The sequence below is a fragment of the Eulemur rufifrons genome, chromosome 7, assembly GCF_041146395.1.
Source record: "Eulemur rufifrons isolate Redbay chromosome 7, OSU_ERuf_1, whole genome shotgun sequence".
NCBI lineage: Eukaryota > Metazoa > Chordata > Mammalia > Primates > Lemuridae > Eulemur > Eulemur rufifrons.
In genome coordinates, this window is record NC_090989.1 from 215,737,919 (window position 1) to 215,765,448 (window position 27,530).

Here is a 27,530-nt window from a genome sequence, read left to right on the forward strand (position 1 = left end):
CTTGCAGCCAGATAGCATCACAATGCCGAGTTCTTTACGTAATGACACATACCACTCCACTCAATATGCTCATCAGTTTGAATTGATAAAATATCCGCTACTCATATGAAAGGCACTTAAGGCTGCTCTTACTAGGGGAAGCATTAGCTAATTGCCTCACACCATAAAGTGTTTACATGACACAAGCTGATTTGAAGAGAAGGGAAAGAACATTTATTGCTATGGCCGACAGGGTCCTCTCTCACCACCTTCCCTTTTCTGCATCTCCGTTTTCTGAACCAAAATTTACACAGACAAAAGTCCGATGTAATCTGCATTCTATCGCGCTATTTGAATACAAATGGGCGCTTTTTAATTTTTAAGTTTTTATTAATGCTGCTCAAACATGATCCCGACGTCCCAGGAGCCAGGCCAACGTGCCAGCGCAGACACAATCGCAAGGCGGCTGTCAGGCTCCAGGGCTGGGGCAGGGAACTTGACAGGTGCGACCGGGAACGTGTCAGCCCTTTCTACAAAGCAGAAGTCTCTCCCACCACAAGATGCAAAGCATCCAGCCACTTTCCATTCCCGGCTTCCCCACCTCCCCTGCCCCGGAGGCGTAGGAAGGGCTGGGAAGGAAGTGCTGTTTACCCTCCGCTCTTGCGCTTTTTATAACTGAACCCAGGGGCGGCTCCTCTCGGGCCCTGCCGCTCTTTGCAGGCAGCCTCCCGGGCTGACCCAGGGCTTTGGCCAAGCCGGAGCTGGGCTGGGCGTCCGGGAAGCGGAAGGAGCCCGTCTAGGAAACCGGGGTGCGTGTCGCGCGGAGGCTGGTGTGCAAGTCTCAACTTCAGATCGGAGTGGAGACCTCGGCCTCGCCCCTGGCCCTCTGTGTCCCGCGGCGGACGCTGGGCTCAGCCTCACGGCTTTCAGCCCGCTGCCGCCGCCTCCACCAGGCTGTGAGTTGGCGAAACTCGCTCACCTGTCGGAACCCGGATCTGGCGGGGAGAAGGACTTGGCGGCCGGAGTGCGCAGGTTGCAGCCATCTCGGCAGGCGGCCCTCCCGCGCCCCGACGCCACCGCCAGCGAGGCAGCTGCGGGGGCTGTTCTCGGAGACTCGAGGGCCCCCAGCTCCGGGCCCCCACTTACCTGTTCGCTCTCTTTTGCTCCCAAGTGCCATCGGCTTGGGGTGCCCAACTCGGGCAGACGCCAGGGCTGCAGGTTCGAGACGCTCCGCCTCCTCCTGCCACTTAGAGCCACAAGCGCCAGCAGAAACCTTCCACTCGGTCTAGTCTGCGGTCACTGCTGAGGTGTTCGGAACTTTCCAGGCAAGGGCTAGCCAGGTCCTTTGCCTCCAACCCACGCCGCGCCTACAGCCCGCCTGGGACACCCCAGGCCGGGGAGATTCTACTCTCCCCCGGGGAACCGACGCCCCAACTTTCCACACGCTGTCTGCGCCAGCCTGACTGGCCGTCGGCTCTTGTGCCAAGAGAGAGCCGCACGCATCTTTCTGGGGCCGGCAACGCTCCCAACCCCTTGGCTCTCCCTCCTCCTCCCCGGAGCGAGTGTGGGGCTGGGCGAGCCCGGATCCGGGGTGCACTCGAGTGACCTCGGCGCTCAGGATTCGCCCAAGTCTCAGAGCCGACCCTCGAGGGGGAGTGAACCCCGGAGGTCCAGGCCTCTTACTCTGAACCTCAGATCCGCCCCCGTCTTTTCTTTCCAAACCCCAGTGCCCGACGCGTCCAGGCCGGGCGGAGGCTCTGGGCGCTCGGGCCGCATCGCCCCGTCGGGTGCTGAGCGCACCATGGCCGGCTGCTGCTGTCTGTCCGCGGAGGAGAAGGAGTCGCAGCGCATCAGCGCCGAGATCGAGCGGCAGCTTCGTCGGGACAAGAAGGACGCGCGCCGCGAGCTCAAGCTGCTGCTGCTGGGTGAGTGGCTGCGTCTCCCGACTCCCGCGGTCCGGTTCTCCTCCCCAGCCCTCCGCTCGCCCGGACCGCGCCGCGCCTGGAGCCCGGTGGGGTGCGGCGCCGCTTCCTCCTTCTCGGGGAGTCCCCCTCTACCCCCGGGCTCGCGGATGACCCCAAATCGGGGCCTAAGCAGCCTGTTTTTTGCATCTCAAGCACCCCCTTCCCCTAACCCTAAAAAAGGCTGGAAGGTGTAACACTTGACCTCTTGTGCGCTGTACCTCATGTGCTCCAACGTGCCCCTCTCCCTGGGGCCTCGTCCACACCTCAGCCCCCGGCTCGCGGTCACTGGTGGGGAGCCGCCCGACTCACATCTTGGGTTCAGCTCTTGCTCTGACCCATGAGCTTTCAGTTCTAGATGAAGTACATTGAGCGCTAACCATGTGCCTGACCGTACTGGGTTCTTATGGGCATCTCCACCTGGTGATGTGGGCAGGTGATGTCCTCATTCTACGGAATTAAATAGAGAGGCCCAGAAAATTAACAAATGTGCCCTGATTGAGAAAGGCAAAGCGATACCAGGTCAGTCGTGGGGGTGACGCCCATGCCAGCAGCAACTCTCCTGACTGTGACCCCTTACGCCTGCCTCCCGTGGGTCCCTTTGGCAGGCCAGTCTGTTTGCAGCGGGCCGAAAGCTCCCCTGCCCGGCCCGGAAGCTCCCCTGCCCGGCCCGGCTCAGTCCCCTCCTGGGATTTGGTTCTGCCTCCCTGCTGTCTGCTGCAGTTTTCATTGGGCTCCTTTGGTCTCTCTGCAAAGGTCTAAGTAGAACACCCACTTTCAAAAACAGTTTAAGGTTTGCCCAATTTATGCCATAAGGCAAGGATCCCACTTTTAGGACTTTCTAGAACACTGTTCGATCCATTTGCTGTTTGAGGAATACCTCAGTACCTTTTCCTTTTAGACCGTGATATTAACTGTTCATTTTTTTTTTTTTCCTGAATAGCTACAAGTATTGCAACTTTTTTTCTCTCATCCCTTCCAGGCAGGAATCCTCTCTTATACCATCTGTCTATTTATTCATCTTTAGTATAAGGTGTCACCCTCCCAGAAGGCTTCAAGGAAAGAAAAGTGGATCTAGTTAGTATAAAATAGAGGTTTTTAGCCAGTACTGCCTTCAGACCTGGAGGAAGGAATACCCTTGCACTTACCCCTTGGGTTTAGAGGCCATTTCTGGCCTTCAGCAGGCTGTGCCCCTCCCCACTGGGCTAGGAGTCTGTAGATCCAAGGGGGCTGGCTACCCTCCAAGACCCAGATGGAATTCCCTGCCCATAGGGCTGCAAGCCTCCTTCTACAGCCTGAACCCTAGAAGGGGGGCAAACCTGATTTCTGTGGAGTGCATGAAGTGGCAGCTATTTGCTAGGGTTGTGGAAGAGCTTGGAAGTGTGGGCAGGGTGGGAGTGGGGGGAGACCACATGTGTGCCCAAGAGGTCCCCTTAGCGGGCAGGGAGCCTGGGTGGGGAGTTCCATTGCCAGGACTGTGCTTTCTCCTCTGGCCCATAACCCTGAGGGGTCTGGGAATTCTAAATTGTACCTGGCCTTGCACGCTGTTATAAAACTACCTTTGTCATAGGAGGAGGATTACATGATAATTTGCTAGCTTGATTAACATTTTAAAGTACTTATGTGGGCCTTCCTTTGTTTGCCCCGGGCCCCACAAAGAGAACAGGTGCTCCTGGCCTGGCTTTAGTTGCATATGTACTTTTTCTTTTCAAGGGTAGGCTGAACCCTGTATCATTTTCAAATATTCTGATTTGTGTCATGTATGAAGTATCGTGTCCAGAATACACCAGGAGCTTGACAAATGCTGGCTCTTTGTATGAAGAAGTATTCAGTAAGCTAAGCTTTACTTAAGCCTATTTGTTTGATGTAAAATGCTTGCATTTGCACTCAAACTAGTGGAGAATGTTTGTAGGTAAATGGTTCTCCCTGAAAGTGGCATTTAACTCAGGTGGCTGGAGTACTTCATCTCCCAGGGGCCCTTGCCCCAGCCCTCTTCCTATACTCTGAAGGCACCGCCTGATCTCCCAAGACCCCCAGTTTCATCTTGCCAAGCTGTTACTAGCATATCCTCTTAGTGACAACTTTCCTGTGAAACATAGTTTACAAATCACATGGAGCTATCCAAGGATGGACTTAAAAACCTCCTATTTCATTCAATCTGTAAGGGAGGGGGGCACAGTTCCATTTCTTCTTCTTAAGATAAAGGAAGAGGCAATGACATAGGAATCAGGGAAGAATACGTGCTGTTTTGTCTGAAGTCGTGCAGTTTCAGTGAAAAATTCACCCGAGTCTCTATAATGGGTGGATTAGATCGTCCACTGCTCAGGCGCCTCAGCTGAAAACTCCACTTTGCAAATGGAAGTTTGGGATCCTGTATAAAGCATGGCATGACCCGAAAAGCCATCAGCTCTTTCACCATGAAGCATTTTGCAACAAAACGATTGAGAATGTTTCCGAAGTGCAGCATCCTGTTTGTGCTTAATAAAAGCACGGGTCAGTGGCCAGTCGGGAAAGATAAAAGCTGTTGTTTGGTTAAGGGCAGTAATTGCAAGATGTCAGAATGGTGCCTTCTCATCAGAAGAGATGGAGAAAATAAAGGAGAGAGTTAAATTCAGTAGAAAGAAATTCCTTATCAGTTCCTTGGATAAAAGTAGGACAAAAAGGAGTTCTGATAAGAACACTGATGGGTACTGGTCAGTGTAGGAAGAAAGTGCCAGGACAGTAGCAATTAAATGGGGCAAAATGTGATCTTTTGTTCATTTTAGTGTTCAATGAAGCTTGGTGAAGTGTTGCTTGTTAATTGGGTTGAGTGTCTCCAGCAACTCTGATGGCTTAATTTTGGATGCTGACCTTACCTTGGAAGGAAGGTAAGGTCTGCAAGGAAGGGGAATTTGTATGTAACTTTTGCTGGCTGTATTAATTTGCTAGAGCTGCTACAACAAAGTACCACAGACTGGGAGGCTTAAACAATGGAAATGTATTTTTTCACAGTTATGAAAGCTGGAAGTTCAAGATCAAAGTGTTGGGAGGTTTCTCCTGGGCCTTTCTCCTTAGCATGCAGACAGCTGCTGTTGGATTAGGTTGGAACTTCAACGTATAAATTTTGGTGGGAGGACATAATTCAGCCTGTAACACTGGTGTAGAATATTTTCAGGCCCCAGTGAGGTATTGTTTTCCATTTTAGTTGACCAGTTGTAGGTTGCACAGTAGTTTGTCTAATTTGTCCTGGTAATGCTTTAACAGAAATGCTTTGCTTTGAGTTTCCCTTAGTGTTTTCTGAGCCATAAACTGATTTTAAAGTCCCTCTTTCTACTCATACCAAAGAGTTGAACATCTGGCTTCCCAAAAGTTTCATCAGATTGGTTATAACACAATCCGACTTTAGAACTAGCTGTCCTGTTCCTGGGCAGGACGTCCATTTGAGGAAATGACACAGATAGTGTGAATTTTGTGGCAGAAAGTGACAACATTGTCCTGCTCTGTGAAGAAGGAAAGGGGTGAAATGGTAAACACGTGCATGTTCCTTCACCTTAGCTTAGCTCAATTCAATGGACTTTTCCAAAGTGCCAGGCACGGTGCTTAGTGTGGGGATTCATTTCCAAGGGCTGCGTTGGAGGAGGGCGGTTCACAAATGATCGTTATGAGGAACATAGTCATAAAAGCTTAAGGTAGATGGAGAGATGGTTCAGGCGGAGTGTAAGGGCGGAGCCTCTGGAGGAGGCATCATCTGGGTAAGGCCTTGAAATATGGAGAGGGCAGGACACTAAGGGCCATCTACATGCCGGGGCTTGGGTAAGAGATGCCCAAACTCTCCTGACCTACCTAGGGACATTTCTGAGGGCAGTAAGTGGTGTTCTTAGAATCTGGGATAATATGAAGGACCCTAGGGGACAGATATCATTGAGTTTTTATGTTTTTTTTGAGACAGAGTGTCGCTTTGTTGCCTGGGCTAGAGTGAGTGCCGTGGTGTCAGCCTAGCTCACAGCAACCTCAAACTCCTGGGCTTAAGCGATCCTACTGCCTCAGCCTCCCGAGTAGCTGGGACTACAGGCATGTGCCACCATGCCCAGCTAATTTTTTTCTATATATATTTTAGTTGGCCAGATAATTTCTTTCTATTTTTAGTAGAGACGGGGTCTCGCTCTTGCTCAGGCTGGTCTCAAACTCCTGACCTCGAGCGATCCACCTGCCTCAGCCTCCCAGAGTGCTAGGATTACAGGCGTGAGCCACCGCGCCCGGCCGAGTTTTTATGTTTTATCTTATGCAGCTATGTGGGTATTGTGTTCACTATAAAATAGATGTTACTATAAATATATATTTTATATAAATATATAAAATATATATTTTACCATAATGTGCTTCAGAAAGGGGGACTGTGTGGCTTTATCTGTGGCTTATGTCTATCTTGGCTGGAATAAACCAACCTCACCAGCTATATAAGCACAGTCCACTTCTGAAACATCAGTAAATTTAGCCTTGATACAATTATTTGTGTCCAATCTGTTACTCTTATCCCAGTTTTGTCAGTCGACCCCAAATGTCCTTAGTGGCATTTCTCCTCCCTCTAGTACAGGGGCCAGCGTAGGCTCAGGGCTTGCATTTGGTTCTCATGTTCTTTTAGTTTCTTTAATGGAAGCTTTCCACTGGCTCTTAGTGCTTTTGTGTCGTTGAATTTTTGAAGAACGTAGTCCCCTGTCCCTTTATGAACAGGGTGTTTCTCATTTGGGATTTATCTGATGATTTTCTTATGGCTAGAGGTTCCAACTATGCTTTCTTGACTGGAACACCAGGTAGGTGCTGTTGTGTCCTCCTTGGGGGTGGCATCTGGAGGCACACCATGTCCCTCTGCCCCTCAGTGGTGATGTTAAATTTGATTGCTTGGTTGAGATGTTGTCTGCTTTGTCCACTGTATCATAATTTTGTGGAGAGACACTTTCTACGACCGTGCAAATACCCTGCTCGTCATCAAAATGTCCGTCTGGATTTAGTCAGCTATTGAGGACTCCTGCCCAATGCAGTCTGGAACTTGATGGCTGCAACTCTAGCACACTCTCTGTATTTGCCAATTGGCTTTGACATTCTGCTGCAAGATTCCCTTTGCCCCTGTTTATTTATTTGTTTAGTCATTATCCATACAGACTCACGAATCCTTACTTTCTTCCTCTAATGGTTTTTACTTCGTTACTGTTCTGAATCATCTTGGTGCTCAAACTGTACCAGATATGTGCAATGAGATCCCCTTCAAGCTGGCTCCTGTGTCGCTGTGACATGTCCCCGTCATTTTTGTTGAACACGTCCTTGCTTTCTGGTGTAACAATATGCTCCAGGCTCATCTTGTCCCCATCCTTCCCCAGCCAGGGGAGAAATCAGCCATCTCTCCCAGGGGCCCCGGTTGCTTTTAGTGGAGAACTGCACCTTTACTTTTAAGATGTTCAAGCCACTTGAAACAAAGATGTGGAGTACACTAATTCAATTACTTACCAGTGTAGTATCTAAGTACCTGAAGAACCAAGTTTCTAAATCATGTTGTTAGAGGATGAAATTTTTATGGCTTTAATGAATCTAAAGCTGTGAGCAGATATAAAATGGAAAAATCTGACAGTGGAGTTTGGCAAAAAGCAATGCAAAAAATGTCTTAACCCTTATAGGGTCTTTTTTTTTTTCTTTTTAAAAAGATACATTTTAGTCTATATCATCTTTTGCTTTCTCTTTTCCTGTAATACCTAAATCACAAGGGAGAAATATTATAAGAACTCTCATCTGTAGGGCTGTAAGGAGAGAAGTAGTGATTTGGGGGAGTCAGAGAGAGGGGTTTGCAGTGAATGATTGTAGCAAAGTAAGATGTTACTAAAGACAGAGGTTGAAATTCAATCAAAGAGGGGACTTCATTGGAAGTATTCTCACCAGGGCATCTCATGGCATTAAAAGAAGATTTGAATAATAAAGACTGGGAAAGAGAAAGCGCCAGGGAAGTTGCAGTGGGGACCCTTCTCCAGGGCACAGCCAGCAACAGGACTTGACTCCACACCCTCACACGCAGTGTGAGACCAGGGTGCACTCCTGATCAATCAGTCCTGGCCAGAGGGCGTGCATCACAGACATGGCTGTCACCTGAGTATGGGCGGCCAGGCTGGGATCCCTGTGAGCTGGGCAGTTGTGGCTGCAAACACCGTCAGAAGAAGGAAGTGCACTAGCAGGAATCCAAGGGCTGGAATGGTGAAAGGGAGTCAAGAGCCTCTGCAGGAGCCCTGGCTTTCATTATGCGTGATTGGCTCTCTGCTGAGGGGTAAATTAGCTGTGCCAGGGTTCTTGGTTGAAGATTATGTAAGCAGAAGAATAATTTATTGGAGAGGAAGCAGGAAACACAGAATCACTGGGAACTGGACAGCAGGCTCTGTAAAAGGACAGGATCCAAGGGACTCTGGACACAGCAAACACTGGTAATGGACGGGGCTGCCAAGGACACAGCCAGGGAACTTCACCACCCTGATGGTTGCTGCCGCTGCCAGACACTTACCTCCACAGCAGTGCTGCAAGTCATCTGTGACCATCTCCTGCACCCTGTGTCACTTTTTAAATAAAATCTCAGGCCGTCTGATTATACCAGCTTGCTAGGGAGAGGCACCATGCCATGGTGGTTAGTAGCACGTTCTTTGGAGCCAGACTTGCTAGGTTTAAAATCAAGGCTCTTCCACTGATGAGCTGTATGCATCCTTGAATGTATGTTAGTTTTCTCATCTGCTAAATGGGAATAAGGACTCTGTGAGGTTATGAGAAGTAAATGAGTCATTATTTTTAGTGCTTAGAGTACTGCCTGGCACATAGTCAGGGCTATTTATTTTCAGTGCTTGTTAAATAAAATTCTGACAGTCTCAGGCTCCCACCATAGGGAAGGGGGTGGGTGCCTCCTGCCTTTCTTGGAATTCTTCCCCCAAAGGAAGGGTACTGAGATTCTGGGCAGCCCCTAATGACAAAAGTCTACAACAAAAAATGTAAGGCTTCCCATAAAGAAAGAAATAAGCCTTTTCTCAATGGATAGGTAAATGCAAACTTGAAGTAAAATCTAAATGTAAGCTTTCAGATAATGGGATCACGAAAAGGAGGCAGATGTCTTTAAATATTAAGGTGTATTTAATATTGCTACAATTAATTTCTTGAATATTTTTTATCATGCTTTTATTCTATTGGGATATGAACATTCCACACATGTATCCTATTACCCCAGGAAACTGCTGCACCCCATCTGCTGGCATTGTCTCAGGTGTTAAACATTTTCCAAATCTCACCACGTCTTCCCATATCTGAAGCTGCGATCCACCTGCGTTATTGCAATGTCCTCCTGATTTCCCACTGTCCACATTTGCCCTTTTTTGGTCCATTTTAAAACTTAGATCATATCATTACCTTGCGTACACTCCGAGCCTTACATTACACTTGGAATGCATTCCGAACACCTGCCCGCCTCTCAGGACACGTGTGGTATCATTCTTCCCCTGGCTCATTGGATGGAAGCTGCACTCACCTCCTTTCCATTCCTTGAACACGTCAGCCTTCCTCTTACTTCTGGGTCTTTGGTCTTGCTCTTTCTTCTGCCTGGAACATTCTTTTCTGTTCCCCTCTCTTGCTCCAAGTATATGGCTGTTTCACTGTTATCTTCACATCTCAGCTCAAAAGTTCGTCTCTCTACGAGGCCTTTCCTGATTATGCTACCTGAGGTCGTCCTTGCACATTGTACTCTTAGTTGCTCAATTCTATTACTTGGTTTTGTTTCTTCACAGCTTTTATCTTGGAAATAACCTTAAATTCTTATTTGCTTACTTGTTGGTTTGTCTGCCCCCACTAGACTGCAAGCTCCATGCGAGTGGGACTGTGCCTGTCTTGTTCCTGTATCCTGGCACCTGAACCAACACTGTGCCTGGTACGATTTTTAATAATCGCTCAATGGTATGGCACGAGCACTGACAAGCCAGAATGGTTCTTGGCCAGTCAGAAATGACATAGGCCAGTTGACTATAAAATATCAAATAGTTTTCAATGAATACATGTTGAGATTATAGGTAGAAAAAGCAAGCACTCATGATTATTCAGAGTCCTGTCATTGCTTAGTTATAAAACTAGACCAGATATTTAATATATTGGTCTTAGTTTCAATGCTTTTTTTCCTGAATAAACTTTTGCATATAAAATAAGAGAGTTGTAATAAAAGCTAAAGTTTTCTAGAATATAAACATGAAACAGAAGCACTGCCTGTGTGATATGCTTCCTTCCTGTATTCTCAGGATTAATTATAATAACAACAAAAATAATTTTAACAATAGAATGGCTAAACAAAGTTAAAACATACTTTTTAATTTAAGAAAATTATGAAAATTACTTATGGGATTGCTGATAGGGTATGAAAATTCATCCCATATGTGGTTTGAATTTTGCAAAAGTTAATTTTTCTCTGCAGTTTATGGGTGAGATTAAGTCAATATCCACTCAGTTACTGGCAACTGTAGGTTTCAGGGACTAGAACAGCTGGATCTCGCTGTTACTCTCCCCTTCCAGCAAGTGCACTTAGGCTTCAACAGTCCATTATAAAGAGGGTCAAGGTGAAGGGAACTGGGCGACATTCTCCGAATTGTGGAACAAAAACAGGAAATTAGCAAGCAAAGAGCAGTGAGAAGGGATAAGACTTAGAAAGCTGAGAGTTAAAGCCAGGAGAAGTCTGATTCGTTCACGACCCAGTTCCTCTTAATGAGAACTGTTTTTTTTTCTCAAGAAGTCACTATTCCAGCAGCATCTAAACATCAGCAGTAAATGTGTCTGGAGTCCATAGCTCTTCCCCTGCCTCCCTTTTCCCCAGCTCCAAAACGTAGTTCCCATGTGCTGCCCCTCCCCCATCTGGGCCGGTGCCTCCCACTGCAAGGTCATGATAGAACTACCATGTACCTTCAGAAGGGCTTGTGCAGAGGAGGGTCAACAGCATGAAGCACCTGCTGGCACCTCTTCTCAGAGAGCAGGGACCTGATGTGTGGCCATAACTTAGATTGTGAGATACACAGTGTGTTTAGGCCCTGGAAACCTGAGTTCCTTTTTTTGGTGAGGGGAAGCTCTGAGTTATTGAGTATAACCATGAGCAAGACATTTCCTCTGAATCCCAGGGTCCTCACCTGTAGAATGAAAAGTTTGGACCAAGTAACCTTTGACGTCTTTCCAATTCTGTCATCAGATGCTTTATACAAGTGGTTCTCAAAGTGTGTTCCTAGGATCAGCAGCATCAGCATCAGCACCTCCTGGGACTTTATTAGAAATGTGAGCTCTCAGTCCCCATTGTAATTCTCTGAATCAGACATTCTGGAGTGGGGCCAGCAATCTGTATAATAATAAGCCCTCCAGGTGATCCTGATACACACTCAAGTGTGAGGACCGTTTTATAGCATTGGCCTGGAGCTCAGGAGCTGGCCAGCCTCTGATTGCCACTCTAGACCCTAAGCCTAACATTTCAGCAGATTCCCAGGAGGCACCCAGGGCAGGCCTGCCTAGGGTATACTCTGTTTCTTGACGTGGAAGCAATCTCTCCTTCATCTGTGTGATGAAGGGTCTTCGGGGTCTGGGCTGGGTAATGTGGAGGGGTTTCAGCATTTGTCCCAAAGAGGAAGAGCAGCACGTATGTACATCTTACCTTGGCAAGAGTCATTACGAAAAGCAACAAATGTTCACGTTTGCATGGGTCCTTGCACTTGAATGTACCATTTGAAAAGTTGTGCACCTATAAACTGCAATGGCTTTATGGATCATAACTGTTAAGTAGTTCTTTCTACCATGGACTTATGCTGTTGAGGGAGCATATTCCAGTAAGAGCCATGATACATCAATCTTCTCATTGAAAATTCACTCTCCATGGAACACTGGTTGGTGCTATGGTTTACATGTTTGTCCCCTCCAAATCTCACACTGACATTTGATTCCCAATGCTGGAGGTGGAGCCTAATGGGAGGTGTTTGGATGGTGGGGCCAGATGCCTCATGAATAGATTAATGCCCTCCCTGGGGAGTGAGTGAGTTCTCACTCTATTAGTTCTCCAAGAGCTGGTTGTTTAAAAGAGCCTGGCATCTCCTTCCACCCCCTCTTGCTTCCTCTCTCACCATGTGATCTCTGCACATGCTGCCTCCCCTTCACCTTCTGCCACTAGTGGAAGCAGCCTGAGGCCTTCACCAGATGTAGATGCCCAATCTTGAACTTTCCAGCCATCAGAATCATGAGCCAAATAGACCTTTTTTCTTTATAAATTACCCAGTCTTAGATATTTCCTTTATAGTAACACAAAACAGACTAAGACAGCTGGTATTGGGGGTATACCCAAGGGGTAATAGTCCTGGTTGTCAAGTTTGCTTTGTAAAAATTAAGTGACTGATAAATTATCATGTTTTGTACTTTTTTAAATGACTGATATAAAAAAGTATAACTTATTTGTGTATTGTTTTGCCTGAAAGACATCTTCTGTATTGACGATCAGTTGTCAATTATCGTCAGATGGCTCATCCATGCCACTTCTCTCTTGAATCTGCCATAAATAAAACCTTCCTTTCTGAGTACCTCATCCCCAGAATTTTTGTTTCCATTTCTCAGCTACTGTATAATAAAAAAAATGTAGGCTAATTTTATTACTAACCAAAATCCAGTAAATGAAGGTGACAAATCATTTTCAGAATCATCATCTAATCTACATAGCGGTAAGTCACAGTAGTCCAGGTCAATGTCACTCAAAATGCAACTGTGTACCCATGTGTGTCTGTGCACACAAGACCACTACAGAAATTGAGAGTAGGCACTGAGAAACTTTCATAGCAATTTAACATTGCTATGACATCAAAGATTATTTTCATTATTTTTCATAAATGTATCAGTGTTGAACTCATGGAAAATTTTTAAAAAATTGGTCCCTTACCGCAGAATTTGAGAAACGCAAGTGCAAACCTTCATTATACAGATGAGGTGGAGAAGGTCTAGAGACTGAGGACACTCAGATGTCACGGGGCTCGGTGGTCAGTAGCTAATTGGCAGAAGAGCCAAGGGTCAGTCTTAGTCTTCATGATGAATTTCTTAGTTTCAGAGGCAACATTGATTATTAGACCTGCTATTACTGACTTGAAAACAGCCTTTCCAGAAAGCATACACCACCATCCCAAATATAAACATCAATGCAAAGGCATCTAACCCTCAAAAATGTTAAATTGTATGGACATAAGTCTTGGAATCAAGGATATATGTGATTTAATTTTCTCTCTCTGCTTCCTAACCAGACAGTACAAATTTAAAACAAAGCAAAACTGCTCTAGTTGTTAACATATTATGGTATTCGATTTCATGAAGTCAATTTAAGTGCTAAAATTAGACTAGAAGAGAGACCTCTGCGTATTGCCATCAGCCCACTGGCTTCTATTTCAAGTGGTCTTATCATATGAGATCTTGGAAGGAGTTGCTTCATGGAATGGTGGGCTGTTATATATAAAGAAGATTAAAAATAAAAGAGCAACCAAATGTGTGGGAGCTCCAATATATGCCATCAGTTGCTCCAATATCTGAATTACTGTGGGTGGGCCATAGCTAGGCAACTGATGAGTCAAGGAAGAGTTTCACATGAGACGTTGAACCCCATGAGGGCTTTGCTCACCTTCGAACCCAGCAGTGCTAAACCCAGAGCTTAGCTCAAATACCGGTTGAATGAATATATGTTTCTCCTTTTAGTGGTTGCAGTGAAATACCAGTTGAGCAATATGAAGAATTCCTTATGGTGTCTGGAGGCCTCTGTTGTTTGGGATGGCCTAGGAAGGTTCATAAAAGGAACACATGGCTGGGGTGGGCCTTAAAGAAAGGAAAATTAGAAAATTCCAGAACTGATTTTTTTCTACATTTCCAATATCTTGACTAATTACTCATTTTGAATATGTACATATGCCTTGATTAGTGACATCAAGATATGAAAATTGAGGCTGGGTACCAGAAGTGAAATGAGATTTGGAAAACGTATTTCTTGTATTGCCATAAATACTTTTCCTAGTTATTGTACATGGTAAGATTTTGATGTGTAACCAGAACTATAGTTGAGAAATTTGCTAATTGTTCTTCTCTGTTATTTCCTTCTGAAATAATTTGCTCCAACCAGAATCCAGAGAGTCTTTCACCTAACATTAATAATGGAAGGGGCAATAAGAAAGCAGTGACATTTATACATCCAGTCATTATTCTGGGTATTTTAAATGAATGATCTCATCTATTCCTCACCATGTTGGAGGTGTAGTTAGTATTTTCCTTTCCACTCTGCAAATGAGGAAACTGAGGCCCTGAGGCAAGTTTCACTGGCCGGAGCAGAGCCAGGGTTTGAATCAGGCAATCTGACTCCACAGCCTCTATTCTTAATCACGGTCCTGCTTCTGTCTCCTGGAGCCAAACATCTCACCAAAATCTACCCCAGTGGGGCGAATCTCTGCGGTGCCCACTTCTTGCCATCATCTTTGCCTTTCCACTTTCCCCCATCTCTTGTCTGGATTACTTCATCATCTCCCACTCCCCAGCCAGAGTGACCTTTTGAAAATGTGAATCGGATAGTTGTTTACTATCTTGCCCAAAACCTTCTATACTTTGGGTGCAGATCTAAAAATCTGTGTGTGGTCTGTGACCCTCTATCTGTGACCCCCCCTAATGACCCCTCTGCCATTATTCCCTATGATGACTCAGTTCTAGCCATAGATCCTTCTTTTAGTACTTTCAATGGGCCAAACTCATCCTTCTTAGGCCTCTGCACATGCTGACCTGTCTGCCTGCAACACTCTTCCTTACTGGTCTTGTAGCTAACTGCTACTCGTTTTCAGGTGCATATTGAATACCCCTTGCTCCTGGAAGCCTTTGCTGGCTCTCCAATCCAACTTAAGTCCCTCAGAACATTCTCCCATAGCACCTTCTTAAAAATAGCACTTATCCTAGCTTGAAACTCTGCTTATCATCCTTCTTCCCCACTAGACTAAATTTTATGAGTGTAAGGACTGTTATAACCACTGAATCCTCAGCATCTTGTGTAGTGACTGGGTATTCCATCACATTTCCTACATGGACAGATAGATTACCATTTAGTGTCAACATTATTGCATAAAAGAAAGGATGTTTTAACTCAAAAAGTAGAAAGAGCCTCATAGAGAATAACATTTTATTTTATTTTTTTTGAGACAGAGTGTCGCTTTGTTGCCCTGGCTAGAGTGAGTGCGGTGGCATCAGCCTAGCTCACAGCAACCTCAAACTCCTGGGCTTAAGCGATCCTACTGCCTCAGCCTCCCGAGTAGCTGGGACTACAGGCATGTGCCACCATGCCCGGCTAATTTTTTCTATATATATTTTAGTTGGCCAGATAATTTCTTTCTATTTTTAGTAGAGACGGGGTCTCGCTCTTGCTCAGGCTGGTCTCAAACTCCTGACCTTGAGCGATCCACCCGCCTCGGCCTCCCAGAGTGCTAGGATTACAGGCGTGAGCCACCGTGCCCGGCCTAGAATAACATTTTAAATCAAATAAACATAAATTTATAATTCACTCACTAATTGTTCTCTTTAAAGTTTTACCTGTGGGCTAATGAAAACTTCATTACATATTGACATTGGACCATGGACCAATGTTCTGAAGCCAATGATTTACTGTATGCATCTTATTTGTTTACGAAGCTTTCATATTTTCTTTTTGCACAGAAGAGAACACTCTCAATACTTTTTTACTTTTTTTTTAAACATAAAAATCAGCATATTTGTGGCAGAGATTGTTAGCAGTCTTCTGAATATTTGTTCTCTCCTCCTTCTGTAATACAAGACATTTTATCTGGGTACATGGATACCCAGCTAAAAACTATATTTCTCAGCTTTCTTTGCTGCTAGATGTGGCCATGTGCCAAAGGTGTAGCCCATGAGATGTAAACTGAAGTGATATAGGTAATTTCCGAGTTGTGACCTTAAAAATAAAGGAGCCCTTTTATCCTTCTAGGGAGGGATGCTGACTTGATGGTAGGAGCTGCAGCAGCCTTATTTTACCATGATATGGAAGTAGGATGATGAGGATGAAAACGCAACGTGACAGTCGGGCAGTGGGAGCGGGGAAGAGGGGATGGGTATATTCACACCTAATGGGTGCAGTGCACACCATCTGGGGAGTGGAGACGCTTGTCACTCTGACTTGGGCAAGGCAAAGGCACTATATATAACCTAAACATTTGTACCCCCATAATACTCTGAAATAATAAAAAAAAGCAATGTGATAGAAAATGCCTGCATCTCTGAGACCATGAAGCTGCCATATAAGCCCTAAGCTATGAATGACTAGACCCTTTTTTAAATAGCAGCTAACTTGGTATCCTAGCTAATAAAATATTATACACTCTGTTTTGCTCTTAGCTTTTTAATACTCAACTATATATTTGAGAGTTCTTTCCAAATCATACACAATTCTAAGGCAGAAAAATCAGACTCTAATATGGGGGCAAAGGGTATAGGATGATGTTATTGGCCAACCAGTGGGCAATGCTCTGTTGGTGTCTCTCATTCTCTCACTATCATCAATATCATAGTAATAATATATGACATACTCACTGTTTTTTCTGCAACTGAATTTTTAAATATTTGATAGGGGCTTTCTGTGAGCAAAGAAACATTTGCAACTGCTTGCTTTAATTGATATTAAATTTATTAAAGCTGAATATGAAATGTATTATAAAAGCCTAGTTTTCCTAAGCTTTTAATATTTATTTTAATTTTTTATTTCAAAATATTATGGGGGTAGAAATGTTTTTGGTTACATGTATCAATTTTGTTATGCTTGAGTCAGGGTTATAAATCTATTTTTTGATATAAAAAAAGTTAAGTGGATTTTACTTAATTCTTTAATTAGTTTTCAGTTTACTGCAAGTTAACTTCACATATTAATTTGGTTAATAAATCTTACTCTCTTAAACATTCTAAAACTATTTATAAATGTAATCAAATTAAATAATAACATTTATACTGTTAATTCTTGTAGATAAATCACAACTGTGATAGATTATTTAATGTCAGATTTAAATACATTAAATAAGGAGACCATTAAAAAATCTTAGTGCTGACTAACTAATGTTTGCTGTAATTATTTTAAAGTTTAACTTGAGAACATCATCACTATATGTTTGATTTACTTATTCTTATTCTTTCACCTTTATGGGGCTTGCAAAATTCAACACGACCAGGAAGAGATTTACAATCTTGGCCCAAGAGTTAGGACAATTCTTCAAGCCCATACATTTTCTTGCAACCCAAAGCATCACTTATGTCTTTATTCCAGTTTTTTGAAAACTTTTAATCACCTAATTTAATGATTAGATTCTGTACCCACAAGACCTGCAATGGCAGCTAGTTTCTTCACTATCGCATTTGTTCTTAAAGGAATTCTACACTTGCTACATTTTTTTAAAGCTGTTTCATAGTCAACATTTCTTATTCTTTTGCTGTCCCTTAGTCCCCTAACTTAAAGAAGAAAAAAATTAGATCTCAGGATCAAGAGATGAGAGATATGATTTCATTTCTTTTCTTTTTTTTTCTTTGAGACAGAGTCTTGTTCTCTTGCCTGGGCTAGAGTGCCGTGGTGTCAGCCTAGATCACAGCAACCTCAAACTCCTGGAACTCCTGGGTTAAAGTGATTCTCCTGCCTCAGCCTCCCAAGTAGCCGGGACTATAGGCATGTGCCACGACTCCCGGCTAATTTTTTCTATTTTTAGTAGAGACGATCTCACTCTTGCTCAGGCTGGTCTCGAACTCCTGACCTCAAGGGATCCTCCCATCTCTGCCTCCCAGTATTACAAGCATGAGCCACTGCCCCCAGCCATGATTTAATGCTTGTTGTCTATATTCTGCTTTGGAGATACTGTGTTTGAACACATCTTATCAATATAATATTGTTTATACATGTTTCTTCTCTTTCATTGAACATTTTAAGCTATTTAAGACTGAATTAAAGAACAAGATGAAATAGGGCGAATGAAATATAAAGCCCTAGTCACAAACTGTAAGCCTACCGAAAACCCTGCCACCTGGCAGCCTTCAAAGCAAGTATTTGTGTTTAAATCCTGCTTCTTTGTTCTAAAATGTCTAAAAGTTGACAAAATCACCCCCTTTAATATCTTCTCCCTGCCTTTACTTTGTTAATGTGGAATTGCAGATGGTCTGTAGGTTGCTCATGCATGAAGAAACTGTTTGCACTTTTCCTGGCCATTGTCAAATTGCCATTCATTTTGGGTAATGAGGAAGTCTTTCTCCTTTGCCTAATATAATCTGGGTCTGTATCAGCATTTGGGGCAGGTAGAGGAAATGAGGAAGAGACTGGTTTATTTGACATAAACACATAAGGATAAGATTGGACACTAAAGATGTCTATCAATTAGGCATGACACAGTGAAGCCAATTCATTCTGAGTGTGTGTCCATGTGCTTACAAACATGGATACACACAAACCACCAGATAAATTGAAATTGGTACTTACAAGGCAATTTGAATTTGCCATTAGAATAATTAAACCACTTCTATCTGCAATGTAATTATATCTTGGTGTAAACCAGAACATGACCAGAAATTTATCATGCAAGAAAAGTATCTTCATTTGTTTCGTTAAAGTGTTCCTCTTGAACATCTGAATTTTCCATTTAAAGTTATCTTTCTCTTTAAGGAGGATCATGATGGCCAAAATAGAAGAGGATTTGTTTTTAATTATTATCATGATTAGGAAAACTTAAAAATATGTTAATTATATTATGATATCTGCTAGAGCTATAATTATAAGTATTTTTTCTAACTTGTATTTTTTCCAGAATTCTAAACATTCCTTATTATACTTGCTGCATCCTCTGCTTAATGAGTTGCTTTTCCCTTTAATACTTATAAACTTTCAACTACCTGAAAGAGCTGGATGCTGTCCAAAGCCTCATGGATGAGTTGCCAGAAATCTTTGGTATAAGTCACAGCATGGCTTCTAATGTGCAGTGTGAACTTCAGCAAGCCACAAAATCAGCGGCTCTTTATCAGGAAAATGAGGAGGCTGGATTCATGCAGTCTCTCCATCCTCCTAGCCCTGAGTTTCCGTGGTAACTCTTCAACCATAGTGGAAGCCTCAGTTACCTTGATCATTTAAGGCAGACGCTGACTCTGTGTGTGTGTGTGTGTGTGTGTGTGTCTGTCTGTCTGTCTGTGCGTGTGTGTGTGTGTGTGTGTGTGTATGTAGTATATGCCTCCAGCATAACCTAGGAAATAGTATCCAGTTTCTGTTTTCCTTGGTGTCAAATGGCAGAAATAGAATTCTTCATATTGCTTTGTTCTCTAACAGTGTTTGAATTTCATGTAACAAGAGACTTCACATGTGAAATAATCTCGGTGTATCAAAACAGGTTTGTCAGGGACAGAAATGAATTGGTAGTCTGACTGGTACTTCTGACTGGTACATTTCTATTAACATAAAAATGACTCATGGACTAACACTATTTATCTTTAGCTAAAAATCTTCTAGTTTCAATTTATTTTTTACTGAGGCAACACACATTGTACTCACCAAACAACCTCCCGTCATCTGCCTCCGCCACTTCAAACCCCTTCAAGTCTCCATTATCCATCATTCCACACATTGCTTCCATGTGTGCACATTACTTAGCTCCCACTTATAAGTGGGAATATGTGGTATTTGTCTTTCTGTGTCTGAGTTATTTTGCTTAAGATAATGGTCTCCAGTTTCATCCATGTTGCTGCAAAAGACATAATTTTATTCTTTTTAATGGCTGAATAGTATTCCATTGTGTGTGTGCATGTGTACAGACACACTACATTTTCTTTATTCAGTCCTCCATTAATGGACATTTAAGTTGATTCCATATTTTTGCTATTGTGAATAGTGCTTCAATAAATATACGAATGCAGGTATCTTTTTTATATATTGATTTATCTTCCTTTGAGTAGATACCTAATAGTGGAATTGCTGTATTGGATGGTAGTTCTATTTTTAGTTCCTTGAGAAATCTTCGTACTGTATTCCATTGAGGTTGCACTAATTTACATTCCCACCAACAACGTATAAGAGTTCCCTTTCCTCTGCATCCTTGCCAACATCTGTTATTTTTTTTTTTTTGTCTTTTTAATAAAAGCCATTCTCATGGGTATAAGGTGATATCTTATTGTGGTGTTAATTTGTATTTCTCTGAGGATTAGTGATGTTGAACATTTCTTCATATACTTGGCCATTTGTGTGTCTTGTTTTGAAAAATGTTTATTCATGTTCTTAGCCGACTTTTCAATGGGTTTATTTTTTGTTGTTGTTAAGTTCTTTGTAAATTCTGGATATTAGTCCCCTGTCAGGAGTATAGTTTGTAAATATTTTCTTCCATTCCATAGGTTGTCTGTTCACTCTGTTGATTATTTCTTTTGCTGTGCAAAAGCTTTTTAGTTTAATTGAGTCTCATTTGTGATTTTTGTTTTTGTTGCCCATGATTTTGAATTATTTGCTTAGACCAATGTCCAGAAGAGTTTCCTAGGTTTTCTTCTAATATTTTTATAGTTTCAGGTCTTACATTCAAGTCTTTAATCCATTTTGAGTTGACTTTTGTGTATTATTAAAGATAGGAGTCTAGTTTCATTCTTCTGCATATGATAATCCAATTTTCCCAGCACCATTTATTGAAAAAGGTGTCCTTTCCCCAGTATATGTTCTTGTTGACTTTGTTAAAGATCAGTTGGTTGTACATATGTGGCTTTATTTCTAAATTCTCCATTCTGTTCCATTGATCTATGTTTCTATTTTTTACCAGTACCATGTTGTTTTGGTTACTGTAGCCTTGTAGTACAGTTTGAAGTCAGGCAATATGATGCCTCTAGCTTTGTTCTTTTTGCTCAAGATTGCTTTGGCTATTTGGGCTTTTTTGGTGAACTTTAGAATGTTTTTTTTCTAATTCTGTGAAAAATGATCTTGGTATTTTGATAGGGAATGCATTTAATCTGTAGATTGCTTTAAGCAGTATGGTCATTTTAATGATATTAATTTTTCTGATCCATGAGCATGAGATGTTTTCTATTTGTGTCATCTACAATTTCTTATATCAGTGTTTTGTAGTTTTTCTTCTAGAGATCGTTTTCACTTTCTTGATTAAATATATTCTTAGGTTTTTAAAAAATTTTTATTTTTTTTAGAGACAGAGTCTCCCTCTATTGTCCAGGCTGGAGTGCAGTCATAGCTCGCTGCAGTCTCAAACTCCTAGGCTCAAGTGATCCTCCTGCCTCAGCCTCCTGAGTAGGTAGGACTACAGGCATGTGCCTCCACATCCAGCTATTTTTTAAAAATTTCTTGTAGCAGTGGGGCCTTGCTATATTGCCCAGGCTGGTTTCAAACTCCTGGCCTCAAGTGATTCTCCTGCCTTGGCCTTCCAAAGTGCTAAGATTACAGGCATGAGCCATTGCTCCTGACCTAATCCTAGCTATTTCATTTTATTTTGTTTTATTTTTGTAGCTATTGTAAATGGGATTGTCTTCTTGATTTGGTTCTCAGCTAGATTATTATGTTAATTTGTAATCTTTCTACTTTTTTGATGTAGGTATTTAATGATGTAAACTTCTCTCTTAGCACTGCTTTTGCTGTATCCCACAGGCTTTACTTTGTTGTGTTTTCATTTTCATTTGTTTCAAAAAAATTTTACATTTCCATCCTAATTTCTTCAATGATCATTTGAGAGCATGTTATTTAATTTCCATGTATTTGCACAGTTTCCAAAGTTCCTCTTCATATTGATTTCTAGCTTTATTCCACTGTGGTCTGAGAAGATACTTGATATGATTTCAGTTTTTTTAATTTGTTGTCTTGTTTTGTGGCCTAACTTGTGGTCTATCTTGGAGAACGCTCCATTTGCTGATGAAAAGAATGTATATTCTTTAGTTGTTGGGTAGAATGTTCTGTAAATATCTGTTAAGTCCATTTGGTCTAAAGTCCGATTTAAGCCCAATGTTTCTTTGTTGATTTTCTGTCTTGATGATCTAACTAGTGCTGTGAGTGGGGTGTTAAAGTCTTCCACTATTATTGTATTGCTGTCTATCTCTTTCTTTAGGTCTAGTAATATTTGTTTTGTGAATCCAGGTGCTTTGATGTTGGGTGAATATATATTTAGGATTGTTATATCCTATTGCTGAATTGATCCCTTTAATAAGGCCATCATTATACAATGACCTTGTCTTTTTTTATTGGTTTCGATTTAAAGTCTGCTTTATTTAAGTATATCTATTTCTACTCACTTTTGGTCTCCATTTGCATGGAATATCTTTTTTCTACCACTTTACTATCAATCTATGTGTGTCTTTATGGGTAAAGTGAGTTTCTTGTCCACGTGATCTAATTGGATCATGCTTTTTTTGCCCATTATGCCAATCTACATCTTTTAAGTGGACCATTTAACCCTTTTGCATTCAAGGTTAATATTGATATGTGAGGCTTTATTCCTGTCGTATTAATTGTTTTCTAGTTGTTTTATAAATTCTTTGTTTCTTTCTTTTTTTTTCTCTTGTTGTCTTTGTGGTTTGATGAAATTATCTCATGTTGCCATTTGATTCCTTTCACTTCCTGCTTTGTGTAATTGTTTTATAAGACCTGTGAGTTTTATAATTCATGTGTTTTCATGATGCTGAATATCAACCTTTTGTTTCCATGTTCAAGACCTCTTTGAACATTTCCTGTAGGTTCAGTCTAGTGGTGACAAATTCCCTCAGTGTTGGCTTTTCTCAGAAAGACTTCATTTCTCCTTCATTTATTATGCTTATTCTGGTAGGATATAAAATTCTTGATTGAAAGTTTTTTTCTTTCAGCACTTCAAAAATGCTATTCCATTTTCTTCTGGCATGTAAGGTTTTTGCTGAGAAGTTCACTATTTGTCTGATGGGGTTTCTTTTATAAGTAACGAGACACTTTTCTCTTGCTAGTTTAAATTTTTTTCTTTTACTTTGTCTTTAGTCATTCTTATAATATGCTATGGTGAAGTCCTTTTTGCAATGTATTTGCCTGTGGATTACTGTGCCTCTTGTATCTGGATATCTAACTGTCTTGCTAGACTTGGAAAGTTTTCATCAATTATTTCTTTAAGGAGGTTTTCTAAACTTTTTATGTATCTCATTTCTGTCAGGAATACAGATAATTCACAAGTTTGGTTGTTTTTTTTTTTTTTGATATCTCAAAGGCTTTTTTCTTTATTTTTGTCTTATTTCAAAAGTCCTATCTTCAAGTTCTGAGATTCTTTCTTCTACTTGGTCTAGTCTATTACTGAAATTTTTAAATGTATTTTGAATGAGATTTTCACTTTTGGAATTTCTGTTTTTGTTTTTTTTTTTAAAGATGTCTATCTCCTTGGTAAATTTCTCATTCATATCCTGAATTGATTTTCTGATTACTTTGTATTGGTTTTCAGATTTCCCTTGTATCTCATTGAGCTTCTTTTAAATCAACATTTTGAATTCTTTATCTGGCATTTTGAGGAATTCTTTGTGATTGGATCTGTTGCTGGACAATTGTCGTGGTACTTTGGTGGTGTCATATTTCCTTGCTTTTTTCATGTTTCCTGTGTAGCAGTCAGTCACTTCTTCCAACTTTATAAAATTACTTTTATAGAGGAGAATTTGTCCCGAAGATGAATATATGTTGTTGGTTGAGTAGGACATTTTCACTTTGATTTTGGGTGCCTGCTATAGCATGTGATCTTTGTATGATTTCTTTGGCAGCACACAGGGTCAGTAGTATCTGTATTTCCTCAGTACCTTAGGGTATGGTTATTAGTTGAAGCTGTGGCAAGGTTTTGCTGGGGACTTGGATGCCAGCTGAGCCAGTCTTCAGGCCCCAGTGGTGGCAACTGTGGTCTGAGTGTGCCTGTTATTAGGCCTGAGAGCACAGCCCAGTGTTGAACTCTCAAAATGATGCCCTGGGCCTGTGACCAGAGAGGGCAGGGCCCTGCTCAGGCAAGCAGCATGGACAAAAAGCTGTGGGGAGTGTGGCCTGCTCAAGTCTCAGTCTCACAGCAACCCATTCCAGGGCAGTGGGTATTGTCTTAGGTATGCATCAGAAAGCTTGGTTTCCCTGTCTCCTCCTGGCTGGGCAGTGGCTACAGCAGCATCAGCCTGAACTCCACCTGAGTGCAGGGTGCAGTGCTGTGTTAAACCCTCAAAATGGCAACTTAGATCTGTGACCTGGGAGGGCAGGGCCCTTCCCAGGCAAGCAGCATTGGCAAGAAGCTGTGGGGAGCATGGTCTGCTCACATCTCAGTCTCAACAGCAGCCAGCAGCAAGGAAGTAGGGACCATCCCAGGGTTGCATGGAAGTGCCTGGTCTCTGCTCTCCCTCCTTGAAGCAGTGCAGTGGCAGTAGCTGCACCTGTAGATCCCTGGTATCTAGGCTTTCAGAATAGTGCCCAGCTAGGCTCGGATGCCTGTGGTATTCTGTGTGGGTTCCCTTTCTGGAGCAACATCTCTGTGCAATCTACAGGCAGCTCCCTATTTTAGAGCTGAGGCCCATGTGAGTTGAAGGGTTCTCACATAACCGAGGTTGTAGAAGCCCATGTCAGAGGGTGAAGCCCTGGGGCTTTCTTGCCTACTATTTCCCCACATCCAGGAGATTCTCCTGGCTCTCAGCCAGTCGCTGGCTGAGCAAGCTGCCTTGAACCCTCTTCTTACATTTGGGGCTCCCCATTACTCCTCTGGTGAATCCTAGCATTATTTCCTAGACCACCTATTCTAAATATGAGTATCTACTTACTATTCTGGTTTTTCTTCATGGAGAAGGCACATACTACCTGCATCTAGTCAGCCATCTTGATCTTCTGCTTTAAAATATATGAACATTTAATAATATTAATAGCAATAAACTTATATATCATTGACTATATTCCAGACACCATTCTAAGGGTTTTTATCTATTCATTCATTTCATCCTCACAAATTATTGAGATATGCATAGACTTTCTCCATTTTACTGATGAGGTAGCTGAAGTAAGGAAAGATTAAATGAACTGCCCAAAGTCACTTGCAACTAAGTGTGGAGCAGAGTCCCAGGGATTTCTTACTCTCTTGTTCCTCCCTGCTGCCCCTGGTAAAGAACTCACTATAGGCCAGGTGCAGTGGCTCACTCCTATAATCCCAGTGCTTTGGGAGGTTGAAGCAGGAGGATTGCTTAAGCTCAGGAGTTTGATACAAGTCTGGGCAGCATAGTGCAACCCCATCTTTAGTAACAAAAAAATAAAATCAATAAAACATTAGCTGAGTATGGTGGCACATGCCTGTAGTCCCAGAGACTTGGGAGGCTGAGATAGGAGGTTCACTTGAGCCCAGGAGTTTGAGGTTGCAGTAAATTATGATCAGGTCACTGCCCTCCAGCCTGGGTGACAGAGTGAGACCCTGAAAGAAAGGAAGGAAGGAAGAAAGGAAAGGGAAGGGAAGGAAGGAAAGGAAGGAAGAAAGAAAAGGGAGAGGAAGGGGAAAGAAGGGGAAGGGGAAGGGGAAGAGGAAAGGAAGGGAAGGAAAAGAGAACTCACTGCAGAAAATCCCATATCCGTGTTGGGTAGTGGAAAGAAGTCTGAGTAGAGGGAAGAGTTGGCACATACTCCTTGGTCTTCCATTATAGATCAGCTTTTGGCAAGTTATTTATTTTCTCTGTACCAGGCCTGTCCAAGGGAAATAGAATGTGAGCTGCAAATGTGAGCCACACATGTAATTTTAAAGTTTCAAGTAGCCACATTTGAGAAAAGTAAAAATAAAAGTAAAATTAATTTTATATTTTATTAAATGTTATTTAAATAAATTCAAATATAGTTCAACATGTAATCAATAAAAAAATTTATCAATTATTAATAGATACCTTATATTCATTTTTTTATATTAAATCTTTGAAATCTGGTGTGTATTTTATACTTACAGCATATCTCAACTCAGACTATCCACAGTTTAAGTGCCCAGCAGCTGCATGTGGCTACTGGCTACCATATTGAACAGCACAGCTCTGAACCCTTGAGAACTACCATAAAATGAGACCATAGTGATGGGTCATCACTAAAACCTCAACTCTGAAATTCTAGGCATCTATGATAAGAAACACCTTTATGTCTTAAGTTATTTACCATGAGATTACTTGTTTCCTTTCTGCTTAAGTAGCATGGAGAATGCATTGTAAGATAAAAATTCAACCATGAAATGATCCTTTAAGAATCACAAGGGCAAGGTAGTGTCAAGATAGTGTGTGCATACGAGAGGAGAATTTTCAGAAAGTGACTATGCTTTAGTGGGTAGCCAGCATCTAGGCTGACGACCTCACGTGCTTTACTTGTATCCCAACATAGATGCCACTCCCCATCTTATTCTGTGTCTAAGAACTATGAGCCTTTAGACTACATTTATACCATAAACTATGGCTACAAGACCAAAATAAGAAGTATTTGAGCTACTAAATGCAACAACAACAGAAAAACATCTTATTGTCTCCCTTTGACTGACTCCATGTTATGTTTTATACTCTGGGCTGTCTCTGGGAAAAAAAAAATGAAAACAAAATCAAAAGAAAGGATCATTCTGTTGTACTTTGAAGGCTTGCATGCAAAGTGAAGCCTTGGATGTACCAAGAAGTTCTTCACTCATTATTTACACATATATATGTATGTGATATATGTATATATATATTTCATTTTCAACCATCAGCATTGAGTTGGGGTGTTCTAAGTACAGAACTGTGTATGATGGTGAAGAGACAAAAAGCCTTTGGACTTGGAGAGGGGGAAGAGTGTGGGTTCAGCTCCTGCTTGATCTTTCTGCTCTGATAAAGGTTCCCATCTCCTTGGAGAGGGGACACAAACAAGGGGTGGTGATCTGCAGCAGGAGGAAGCACGTGCTGAGAGTCTGGTGAGAAAAGAGCAGAAAGTGCTGTTTCCTAGGGGCTGGGGCTTGACAAAGTTTTGCTGGAGGTGATGGGACCTGAGCATAACCTTGCCAAAGAGGTGGCACTTACCTAAGCTGAAGAAGTGAGAATGTGTGTCAGATGTTATACACTAGAAGTAAATGTTCCTTAAAATTGATTTCCCTTTAGTGGCTTTACAAGCATTGTCTCCTTATATCCCAATTTGGGATAATTTCTGAGAGATGTTGGGAGTCTCTTCTCCTAAGAAGCTGATAGTCAGTTTGCAGATGGATGGAATCAAGTGGCTGGACACGTTTCTTCCTGTGTGAAGGTTCTATGACAGTGCTGCTGTTAGATTTGCTTCAGCAGCTAAACCACTTGCCTTTATTCCATAGGCAATCAAGAACTGTCTCTGTGCCAAGAACTGCGGGTATAGAGAAAAGTAAAACTGCTAAATATAAGTGGATTTTCAGTTAAATTAGACTTTTAACCCCCCTGGTCTTTCCAAGTTCGTAACCCTTTAGGAGGCAAGCTGGCTTTTGCTGCTCTGAATACATTTGGCATTTGCAGTAAATTATGACTGTGGGAGTATTTGCAATCTACCACCTCTGGCGATTTCTTTGAGGAAAAGATTCTTTCTCACTGGGCCAGCCTGTAGGC

The 27,530-nt window shown here is 42.3% G+C and overlaps 1 protein-coding gene across 1 annotated transcript in view; it reads left to right on the forward strand.

The window, feature by feature from the left end:
* The first annotated feature begins 1,133 nt into the window (after positions 1-1,133).
* GNA14 (G protein subunit alpha 14) overlaps positions 1,134-27,530 on the forward strand; it is a 186,196-nt gene continuing 159,799 nt past the window's right edge. The window contains exon 1 of the mRNA XM_069474098.1: positions 1,134-1,904. Within this exon, the coding sequence (XP_069330199.1) occupies positions 1,781-1,904 (124 nt within the window). The 5' untranslated portion in view covers positions 1,134-1,780. The remainder of the gene's footprint in view (positions 1,905-27,530) is intronic.